Source organism: Antedon bifida, chromosome 6 (assembly GCF_963402885.1).
Source record: "Antedon bifida chromosome 6, ecAntBifi1.1, whole genome shotgun sequence".
In the NCBI taxonomy this organism is placed as follows: Eukaryota; Metazoa; Echinodermata; class Crinoidea; order Comatulida; family Antedonidae; genus Antedon; species Antedon bifida.
The window spans coordinates 1,396,783-1,409,276 of record NC_136231.1 but is presented as its reverse complement, the minus strand read 5'-3'; the positions used below and the strand labels follow the sequence as shown (position 1 = coordinate 1,409,276).

Genomic DNA, 12,494 nt, shown 5'->3' with positions numbered 1-12,494 from the left:
CAAATTTATGTACAAATATTTGGAAGACATTTGTTTTACTAAAGCAATTAATGGTTCAACATACCACCAATATCATTAGAAGTTGGTACACGAATATATGCATTATTTTGCGGATGGTTCTTCATCATCATCATATTGTTAGCCTGTTGTTTAATATCAAGCTCATCTAGCCGCAGACCTTCTCTCATCTCTAACTGTGCCAATTGATTTGACACCATGACAGGGTCTGGCTTAGTCAGTCCTGGCGGTGGGGATGGTGTGTGATGTGATGCTGTTGTGGTTGACGTTATGCCTAATGATACTGGGTTTATTAGGACCGTATTGATCTGATGCGGAACGATCACGGGTGTGACAGGTGTGACTGATCTTCGAACACCTAAAAATATATAAAGATAAAACAAAATGATAACTTTCTACTTCACCAAAAAAGCAATGAATTATTTTCAACAAAATATTAAATATAAAATCAAGGAATTTTCACTTTATCACCAATATTCCCTCGTTTTCAACAATCTTTTTTGGGTACGACAAAGTTTTTCTGAAACTAAACATTAAATATTTGCAGTTGTACAAAACAACTAACATTATATCACTGCCATGTCGGCAAAAAAAGGTAAATAATATTTAATTAATTTTCATAACTATAATTTAAGGAGCAAACATTGTAGTAAACATAGTTTTAGATGAAAATACTGTATTCAATTGAATACACATACCTGATGTGTTGATGGTTGTTGGTTGTACAATACCAATTTGTCCAGAGCTGGTTGGTAGCTGTGCTGGTGAGCCACTCATTCCATTAACGGACATAAAGTTACTATTTACACTCAACATATTCTGGCTCAAAATACCTGAAAAAAGACAGTACATATAGTCAATCCTAGTACATATTATATATTATCATCACTTAATACCTCCACTGTTCGCTGTTTTATGACTTATTTCATCACCGCATAAAGCTCTTTCTTTAAATTGTTTAACATCATCCTTCCCTTCTATTATTTAAGACAAGAGATATGTTCCTTTTTCACATAAAAAAAACCAAAAGCGTTTGAAATTATCTGATCAGTGTTACTAAATAACTGTTCATTATAGTTGATAGTTATTGTTACTTACTAAGGTTATTGAGACCAATGGAAGGTGCCGAGATTGATCCATTTGCATTGAGGGGTGGTGCATGTACCGTTGATGAGCACTGCTCGCACTGTTGGCCTAATAGAATCATTCTTGTCTTGTACATGTTACCAGCATTCCTTTCTATACTTTTAACAATTACAGACTACAAAGAAGAAGAGAGGGTATAAATTAAAAAACTTATAAAATGTAAAAACTTGCTTTTTCTTATCAACACATGCTTTCTTCTTTAAAATTAATAAGCAGACCATCAAATTATCTTTGAAAATTAAATATATGATATAAAATAAAAATGCAAAGGCAAACTATTGAAAACATGACAATGCTGTGGGTATAATAAAATAAGCAAAAGGTTAAATCAAAACGATAAAGTAAAAAAGCCAGAAAGCAGAGCTTTCGGGCAACACTAGCCCATAGTGCAAGTGAGAGTATAGAATATATGTTCTGAAGGTTTAAAACAAAATCAAGTTATGGATTTAAAGAAATCTTACAAAGTTACAAACATGAAATAGATGGCATAGTCCAATGGACTAGCTCCAATCGGAGATAGTCACATGAATGGTGAGATACACGTATAATTATTTACCTTGCTTGGTTGTTTTGGTTTAGGCTTAATACTAATGAACACATCTAGTGTTTCCATCAACTGTGACAATTTAGCCGAGTCTACCTCTATGTCTTCTTTCATGTCAAACATTAAGACCAACGGTAGACAACCCTACAATTCAAAGATAAATACGTTCATCATTATATTCAAATCCATAGCAAATTACTGGAAAATGACAAAGCTGTGGGTATCAGTGGCTAGATCTCAATGGAGATACAAAATAAAATAAGCACTGAAAAAATGACAATGCTGTGGGTATCAGTGGCTGGATCTCAATGGAGATACAAAATAAAATAAGCACTGAAAAAATGACAATGCTGTGGGTATCAGTGGTTAGATCTCAATGGAGATACAAAATAAAATAAGCAAAAAGCTAAATCAAATGATATTTAAAACTAGCCCTACATTATATTCTAATATACATGTAGGAAAAAATGAAATTGAGGCACATGTGGGAGTTGTTCATACCAGAAGGAAAATATTTATCAATTCTCACAGAAATCAATTCTCACAAATATCTTTGCGAGTAATGGCAAATATAGTCTCTTTCAATTAAGTTGTCAGCACTTGAAGTAAACAACTTACCATTAATAAGTGTCTTGCAATGATGACTGAATCAATAGGACCAGATACAAAGACCGTACTCTTTCTTTGAGAAGAGCTTGGATCAGGAAAGTGTATTGTGGCCCCTGTACCCTGCATAATCTGCTTAATGTTCACACCACCTCGACCAATCATAAACAGGTGATGTTGGGGTGCTATTTCTATTTGTGTACTGACAGGCAGAACCACCTAACGGAGACAAAAAGTGTTATTAACAAAATTTGTATTACAGTAGATTATAGATACATGCGCATAATGAATTGACATGAATTGTTCGTCAATCATCGGTAAACAAATTCACAAATCGAAAACCCCCATATGTCTCTCTTGAGACAAACTACTATAATAATACCGTAATGAGACAAAAGGGGGTATCTGATTTGTGAGGAACAACGATTAAGGAACACGTTAGTTTATGTCAATTCAGTGTGCGCTTATTACCAGACACAATTTTGGTGGTTTCTAGGCCCAGGTGATGACCACGAAATCAATGTCAGTCCTCACAAATCGAGAGCTCTTCACCTGCAGTGGCAGTTTTCCATCCAACCCTGATAAAATTCTTCTCTCCATTTAAACCATTAACCTCCAAACTATTACTACTATTTAAACAGTGTGAATAAATCAGGCGACTACATAGTCAGTATTTATTTTTCTCATGACAGTGTTTAATTAGTCTTTTATTTCAACATCCTAATAGATTATTTTCCCACACCACATTCAAAGGATGTAATACATCATATCTAATAATCATTTAAAAGGCTAACATTTCTATAAATATACAAGCATACTGGAAATTTCAAGGGTACTTTAATATTAGCGAGTTTCCAAAACACTCTGCTTTGCATTATACTATTTATATTATCGCCAAGTTGTTTTTCTTGTCTTGTTAGTTATTTTTTATTTTATATATTTAGTTATTTGTGGCCAAGGATTACCCAATAGTAAATTAATCACTGTCCTATCAGATACGTGGTAATCCTCCTGAACAGGGCTATTTGTGAACCAGTTCACCGGGGTAACCCCTAATTCTCCCCCTACGAATGATGAACTGGATTCTTTAAAGTGCACATGGACAAACTGTGTACACTGGACCTACAGTTTATAGTTCTTATCCAAAAAGACTTGTTCCACCACAGAACTAGAAGGCCTCGAACCCATGCCGATATTCTTGACTCCTTAGGTACGGTAAACGGTGCACCTACCTTAACCGCTCAACCATTTACACCTCTGCTCAACACAATTACATCCATGAAATCTACATACACTATGGCTATGTTAATTTTTCAGTTATTTTTTGGGTTAACTCGATTGACTAGAATCTGTCTAAACCATTTTTATTCAATTGTGCATTTGTCTGATTATGGTAAACTTACCCCAGAATTTCCAGTAAGATGTTCCATGAATCTAACTGTTGCTTCCTTGATGCCGATGATGTTATCAATAGCGCCACGTACTGTGATTGTCGTCGTATAACCACGTACACGCTTGAAATTCACTGCTATATTATGTCTCTGAACTATATGCTGGATAGTTGGTGAATTAATATCTGGTATGGGATGCAGTGAATTTGTGACTGGTACTTCAAATGATAAAACTAATGGTAATAATTCCTGAAAGATAAATACAGAAATTGTCATAAAACTTTGGGTTTATCAAAGAAAACACACATTCAAATTTAGTAGAAGAAGTGAACTTGAGAACTTGTTTTTCTATTTGGTCGTCAATGTAATCTATAGAGGAACTGTTATCTGAATTACAATTACTGTATCTGAATTACAAGTACTGTATCTGAATTCTATTCTAAAATCGTGTAAATCTGTAAATCTATATTTTAGCTCATACAAAATGGACTAAGTACTATTCATTGTTTGGTTCCTCTCTGGTGCACACTTAAAACTTTAATAATGTTGTGTTAAAAGGGTCGAATTTATTTATCATGTATTCATTTTATCATTGTCACATACTTTACACTCCCTTCCCATTACAATATTCCTAACACCTGTCATAAAAAAACTGCAGTCTTATACTAAATTACAAATATTTCAAATATATTTTTTGTTTTTGGTTTTTATCTTTTAAAATTGTCATAACTTACAGAAATAAATCAACGTCAATTGTTGGAGATGTTTCAAATGACATTCATAAGGAACTATAAATCTAGAATGTACCAGGTAGGTATAATACAAGAAACCCTTTCTCACCTTATATTAAATTCAATGTAGGCTACTATATTCAGGTTGTGGTCTTGTGAAAACAAATATCTTGTATGTACTGTACGGTGACTGTACCACTAAACTTATAGTTACTATCTCTTACCCTAATTTTAGCTCGAGCCATCTCCACACCTGTGGGTTGCCCTGCAATAGACACTTGATTACTTTTTTCAGCTTGGCTGCCACGATTTGAATCGGGAAAGTGGATATGACAGCCAGTGTTCCTCATCACTGACTTGATGTTATTGCCGCCTTTCCCGATCACATGTGAATGTTCCATATAAGATACATCCATCTTTAATGTTACCCTATTACTCTACAAAAAAAGAAATTAAATAATTAAGTTAATATACAGAGGTTGTTTAAGCTCTGTCTACACTATCAAACTTGATGTGATAACAAAATGTGATGTGCCTATATATGGACATGATGATGTCATATCAGTACCATAATTGGGAACATCACACTTTTTTTTTAAAACTAGTTTGATGGTGTAGACAGAGCTTTAGGATGATGAGTGCTAGCAAACTTTTACTGTATATATCAAGTAATTTTAAAATATTTATTGCAATTTATATAGATTCATTTTGATTTAGCTTTTTGCTTATCTTATTTTGTATCTCCATTGAGATCCAGCCACAGAATTGACATTTTTTCAGCAATTTGCCTTTGGATTTGTAATTTTTATAACTACAGTATATATTGTAATTTTATAGATATTATATATTGTTATTATAATATTGAGCAGTGTTTTCTACAATGTGAATTGTTTTTACCATTAACCATTGTCTATTGTTTAATAGGTATACAATAATATGAATTTCATTGCACAAGTTTTCTGTAAAATAGCATTTCTGCTGTTTATATTGCAATATTGAGATCTAGATCTGAGTCTCTTCTTGCCCATATATTTCATCCCTCCACTAAGTTTTATGGAAATCGTTCATTTTCTTCGGCATCCGTTTCTCTATGGAATGCGTTGCCTTTTGAAATCCGTCAGGCTACTTCCACCAGTGTCTTCAAATCTCTCCTCAAAACCCACCTTTTTAATTTGTAATTTTTCAAAATTTTCTGTCTTTGTAAAGCGCATTGAGGCTTTCAGCATAATGCGCTATATCAAGTACCAGTTATTATTATTATTAATATAAACGAGAAAAGGGTTATTGATTCTTACTACGGTTAAAACCAGCAGGTGAGAGAGCATTTTGACAACTCAACCTAATTTCCTTTTGGTATTTGATACTAAAGACATTTTACTTTATGTTTATATATTGCCTGCATTTCTTAATACAATCATTGAATGGTTAAAATATGCTTATAGAACTAATAAGATGGCTGATAAATGATAACATTTATTTTATTTTTATTGTTTTTTATTTACTTTACTATTTTTTTATATTATTGAAATAAAGAATAATCAATTATTAAAAAAAGTACATACATTTTGTCCATGTTTAAACTAACAATAATAATTTAAATCTACAGTATGATGTGTGGTCATCATCATTAGCCATTTATTTTATTTTATTTATTTTATGTCTTTAGGCAATGTGGCCAAGGATTACCAATAGTGAATTAATCACTGTCCTATCAGATAGGTGATAATTCCCCCTGATACAGGGGCTATTTTGTGAACCAGTTCACCGGGGTAACACCCTACTCTTTTCGAATAATGAACTGGGTTCTTTAAAGTGCACACAGGTTATAACTGTGTACACTGGACCTACGGTTTATAGTCCTTATCCGAGAAGACTTGTTCTACCACCAGAACTAGGAGCGAGTCGGCCTCGAACCCTTGCCGATGTTGTTGGCTCTTTAGGTACGGTAAACGGCGCCCCTGCCTTAACCGCTCGGCCATTTGACTCGCTCTCAATTTATTTTATTTATTATTTATTTTATGTATTTATGGTGTGGCCAAGGATTACCAATAGTAAATTAATCACTGTCCTATCAGATAGGTGGTAATCCCCCTGATACACCCCCTGATACAGGGGCTATTTTGTGAACCAGTTCACCAGGGTAACCCCTACTAGTCTTGAATGATGAATTGGATTCACACGAGTCAATAAAAATTGCATCAGTCAATTTCAATTCTAATTACTAATGTTTATTTTTAACTAGTTTTTTAAACCTTGGCCTGTTTTAACTTTATAAAACAACAAATTAAATTATTAATAAGTTATTCTAGGCTATCAGAAACAGTGCCTTTTGTACATCCTACCACAGTCCTTAGGGATCATTTAATACTCTGTAATTCCCATTCCTACCCACCCAACTGCAAATCGACAAACAGAAATATTCCCACGTACTTGAACGTATCCATCAACCAATGCTTGAACCAACCACCTTTTCATAACCATAATATTACGATATCGGACGGTCACATATGGAAGAGATCTTTTTCTGTAATTTATTGCTTCCTCAGTGCGAAAATGTTAAGTCTTTCCATAAATTAATTTTGATATGTATTGCTTCCATACTTTACTTGCTGTCACTTTTCATCAGGATAGAATTAGGTTTAAGAAACATTATATAATTATTATATATTTATTATTGACCCTGCAATTTACATCTATTTTTACAATCAAGAATATTAGATGCCTTATTTAGACTAAAACATTGTTGTTTTACCATAATATTTTTGCCAATAAACTGTCCTTGTAATGTTAAGTTATGTTGGCAGGGGCGGATCCAGCATTATAGATTAGGGGGAGCTAAATATTTCACAAAAGATAAAAGCGATCTGTCGGGTTGCATAAAAATAGTCATTATTTTATTTATAAAAGACATGGCTGTTAAATTTTAGGTTGGGGGGGGGGGGGGGCAGGTAAAGCCTGTTTAGCCCCGCCTAAATCCAGTTATTAAAGTTAGATACAGCCTAGATGTTTTGAAAAAGGTGGGGTAGGAGGTGAATAGGGACTCCGCTGGTCGTTTGAAGCCCTATATTCCCGAGGCTTTGTCTCCTCTCAATCCAAAAAAACAAAACAAAAGTGTAAAAAGTATAACACAAACAATTGTTAAAAAATTAAATTATTGAATTTAAGCTAAAAATCATGATTAAATCGTTGAATTTTGTTGCTATGTAATTTTATTGTATTAACCTTTTAACTTTTGTTAACAATTGTATGTCTGAATTTCCGTATGGACAAATAAAATGAACTATGAACTATTAACAAAAATAAACCTCAAAGTATTTTCCAATTATTTTTAGAATTAAATGCTTATTTTTGTATGTATATTAATCGACTTTTACATTTCTGAATTGATAACATGAATATTATACAAAGGTGAAGGTTTTGAACTTTCCAAATTTGATTTTCCTAGCTAAGCTAATTTTATAAGTATCTAGGAAGATTTGCAATTCATAAATCATTACAAAAGAGTATAATGTCATATTGTTAGATATCTTGTTATCAACACTAGGCTAAATTTAAACGACAGTTTTTCAGGTAAACACGTTTATTGAAAAGGCAATACATCAACATGGTTAGGCCACGGTTAGTGCAAACTGTGCCAAGAAATTGCAATGTTTTCAGTGCAAAAATATGCAAACATTTGCTTATTAAATAATTTTATTCTGTGGCCTTAACAGAAGTGTAGTAGTTCAACTTAATTTTGAACACAATTTTGGCAGAAAAATATACTGTGTTAAATAATTTTGAAATACTGACCCTTACAACATGAAATCTTTTATATGATGTAAAAACTGTACAGCAATGTTTAATGCTGTCTATTGTACAATATAGGAATGTATGTTGTAATGTACAACATAGAAATGTATATTGTAAATAGTGTAACATACAGTTCAGTATGCATTTTGTCTAAACATTAATACATTTAGTATAACAAAAAAACAAGCATTAACCAGGGTAATTTAAACTTTCCTCTTACGTTATGTAACATTCCACTTCAATTTAAGCAGTCCTCTTTATAAATTGTAATTGGAACAAACATGTAAAACAAACACCCTAACTAATTATAATCATACAAACAATTTAATATTAATTTTAATATTCCATTAACTGAAGTTAATCTAATCTATAAATATTTTTTTATCAAATATTGGAGTGAGCTTGAAAATTATGGTAATAATTATTGACAGTAGCGTAAATTTGAACCTCCAACCCAGAGGCCACGAGCGGGTAACCGCAACCACCAACCTACAACATCCTACAACATAGAAATAGTTATTTTTACCATATATCTCGATCATAACAAATCTAATCAACCACTATAAACATAAGAGTTCATATCCTGTTGTTGTATGCATGTGGACGTTTGGTACAAAACAACTCCTCGTTTTATGTTAAAAGGATAATTCAAATCAACACCAGGCATCATCCAAAACTTACAATATGAAATTGTATTTATCACCAAGTTGTATTTATAACTATTCCATAAATATGAATATAATTAGCCAAACCAGGACAAGCTGGGAATCAAAACTTACAACAATATTGTTTAAGATATATACCAATATTAATTGTTAACATATTATACACAGATGTATAATAGATTTATTATATAGAATCAGAGAAATATGTGGAACAACATTATAGCTATGGGTTTTTTTTCAAATACCAATGCGGTGAAAAATCAATCGTTTAATTTAACATTTAGTGATGTAGACATATTTAAAATATATGTACATCTCTCTTCTTATAATGTATTATAAATAGAATCTAGTGCAAATGTCATTTGTAATTTGAGCCCAAACATAATAGATCCAAAATGCAGACTAGCTCAAATAATTACTTTAACGATCGCACAATAATATTATCCAAAGTAAACTGGAATCATGGTAGTATTAAATAATATACTCAGGCAGCATAGTTCTGTTTGCTTTGGGCTATTTAAGAAGGTGTTCAGGTCATTTGTATTTCTATGTGGAGATTATAGGCTCTGCACAATCTATTCCAAAGTACAAATTTTATTTGTTGTGTGTTTTTTAATACCACAACTATACTAAAGAATACTGAATTCAGTTGATGGAAGCCAATGGAAATATCTATAGCATATTATGGTAGTTTTTTCAACTGAATACATTTTAACCTTCTATTGGCAATTATTATACTCTGATTGGTCAAAAGTAGTTAATTCCAATCATTTATGTGTAAAATCACAAGTTCATAGGAAATAAGGACTATTAAGTAATTTACAGATAGCTTGAGGACACGGCCCAATGTTGGAGACACAGCCGACCCAGCATTGGAGACACGGCCATCCCAACATTGGAGACACGGCCGGCCCAGCATTGGAGACATGGTCCAACATTGGAGACACGGCCGGCCCAGTGTTGGAGACACGGCCTACCCAGCGTTGGAGACACGGCCTACCCAGCGTTGGAGACACGGCCTACCCAGCGTTGGAGACACGGCCTACCCAGCGTTGGAGACACGGCCTACCCAGCGTTGGAGACACGGCCTACCCAGCGTTGGAGACACGGCCGGCCCAGCATTGGTGACACAGCCCAGCATTGGAGACATGGCTTAATTGAAAACATGGTCCTTTTTATGTAGTTTTGTTAAATATGTATTTTAATTAAATCATCTTTACCTTGGTATCTAATATTGACATTATTCTATCTTTGGCAATTGCTACGTCCTCAGGTTTTCCACTAACTTTGATATGAGGATCTGAAAAATACAAAGTAAATAGTACACACTAATATAAATCCGACAGAAAAAAAATCAATCAAATCCATTATCCAACCTATATTTAAATATTAAAAAGATACAAAATTGGTAATTAATCATGGTAAACTTGCAACTAAAATGGTAATTATATCTCCATACTTTACTACAAAATATAATGCTATCTATTAATGAAAATATGAAGCAAAGTTGGGCTTTAAGTTGTACAAAACGCTTATTTAATATTATATTTAAAAAAATAGTAGACAACAATTAATTTATAACTTACCAAACAGTATGGATTGCAAGTTATAAATATATCCTTTTCACAAAGTAAATAAGTAAATGAAAAGTCTAAGACTGTAGGTATAAAGTTGCTGTGAAATATATACTGTACTTGTACTACAGTATTAACAGCTACTATGAATGTCACACCTCTGAAAGCTCAAGTTAGACTGAATGAAACTCATGCTAGTAGCCAGACACAATTTACATAAATGACCACATGGTACACTTGCTTGTTTTGACAAACAACCTGTAGTACACACCTGAAGCTAGCAATATGCTAATCCATGCCTATTGTATATACTTTGTTTTGTCTACTTTTTACTTCTATTCTGTTATAAACAAGTCTGGAAGCAAGTAAACAACTTTCCATTGAATGCATGAGGTATGGTTTCTACTAATGTTTGTCTTGTTTTCTTCAATTGTTTATATTTTAAATAATATGTGTCAACTGATAAATGATATCCTAATTTTATTGAATTGTTTGTATGTTAGATTATTTTTGTTTTCAATTGTTAAATTTTACAATGATGATTCTAAACTGAAACTTAATATGGCTTATTATTGCCAACATTATTTATATATATTACTATTTTTTAATAAACTTTTTATAAATATTATTTTCAATATAATAAATTAATATACTGTATTATAATTTTATAATCAATAATTATAAAATAATACTTGTTTTTCTAATCCACTATAGAACTACTGTATCACAATATCAATACCTGTAATATAAGTCATGTTCCTAGTATATAATAACCAGTTACCCTTCCAAAATAACACTCATCTTGTAATACTTGTAATTCCTTTTATATGTTAAAATAAGATTATTTACAAACCACAGAACAGAACAAGTATATGTTCTGCCAAGGCTGAGTGGTGTCAACTGATATTTTAACAATACAGAACAAACTTCAATTCATAACCCTTTTGACAATTTTATCTTATCTGTAGATAATTTTTTCTGAACAATCAATCCTTTTAAATCAGTAAGCCAATTTTCAGGGACTGTAAAACCTACCACATTTTACTTTGTGAGAATATTCAGATTAAATTGTTAAAAGCGAAATCTTTCAACATAAACATCGAATATAATGAATTACTGTTAAGAATTGATTTATAATATGGTATAACCCCTTATTTTGGAGTTAAGGGGGGAACTTCCCCATGAAGGCAATATGTTTTAACACTACAACCAATCCCTATTACAAGAAAACTCCTGTTAAGGTCTGTCTAAACTATCAAACTTTATGTAACAACAAAATGTGATGTGCAAATAAATTGACATGATGATGTCATATCACTACCATATTTTGACATATTACTACTATATTTGGGCACATGACATTTTTGTCACAAAGTTTGATAGTGTAGACAGATGTGCCCATATATGGACATGATTATGTCATATCACTATCATATTTTGGCATATTACTACTATATTCGGGCACATGACATTTTTGTGTCACATAAAGTTTGATAGTGTAGACAGAGCTTTAAGGGCACACTTTGTTGGGCCCTAAGTTGTGTCCTTATTATACTTGAAATGAATTATATGTTTAAACCTACATAAAAACATAAAGACACATGTAATTACAGTAGCTCTAGGGACTGACGAGGTAAATCAAAATAAGAGAAATGCGTTCCATTCATTGAAAGGTCTTTCATACAGTAGTTGATGTAAATGTATCAAAACATCTTACAGATAATAACACATTATTACTTGAAAATGTTGGCACAATAGCATTAAAAAGGGAAACTTGTATTCATACAGAGTATATTAATGTATTGCATCAGGATATTGTATTATATATAGGTTAAGTAGTTGTAACAATGTCCTAATATTTTAATACTGACTCATGTTCTGTTTTGTTTCAATCACAAGTTTAAGGAAGTTAAGAGAAAGTTTGTCTTCATTCAAACTTATTTTCTATATATTTGAATACATTCTGCATTTTTCTTAAATTGATAAATTCAAGCCCAACATTGTGAAATTAAGTGTTTATCTTAATA

At 32.2% G+C, this 12,494-nt stretch overlaps 2 protein-coding genes across 3 annotated transcripts in view; both read right to left on the bottom strand.

Annotated features, from left to right (window-relative positions):
• The window catches only part of LOC144845082 (DNA-directed primase/polymerase protein-like), an 84,909-nt gene that overhangs the window by 20,695 nt on the left and 51,720 nt on the right, over positions 1 to 12,494 (bottom strand). The gene's annotated exons all lie outside the window — the stretch shown is intronic.
• LOC144845066 (protein bicaudal C homolog 1-like) overlaps positions 1 to 12,494 on the bottom strand; it is a 48,355-nt gene that overhangs the window by 8,084 nt on the left and 27,777 nt on the right. For both annotated transcript variants that reach the window (XM_078702202.1, XM_078702201.1), the window contains exons 4-11: positions 10,114 to 10,193; positions 4,661 to 4,873; positions 3,718 to 3,954; positions 2,327 to 2,533; positions 1,721 to 1,852; positions 1,117 to 1,279; positions 717 to 851; positions 65 to 376 (exon numbers count right to left, since the gene is read on the bottom strand). In XM_078702202.1, coding sequence (XP_078558328.1) covers positions 65 to 376; positions 717 to 851; positions 1,117 to 1,279; positions 1,721 to 1,852; positions 2,327 to 2,533; positions 3,718 to 3,954; positions 4,661 to 4,873; positions 10,114 to 10,193 — 1,479 coding nt within the window. The remainder of the gene's footprint in view (positions 1 to 64; positions 377 to 716; positions 852 to 1,116; positions 1,280 to 1,720; positions 1,853 to 2,326; positions 2,534 to 3,717; positions 3,955 to 4,660; positions 4,874 to 10,113; positions 10,194 to 12,494) is intronic.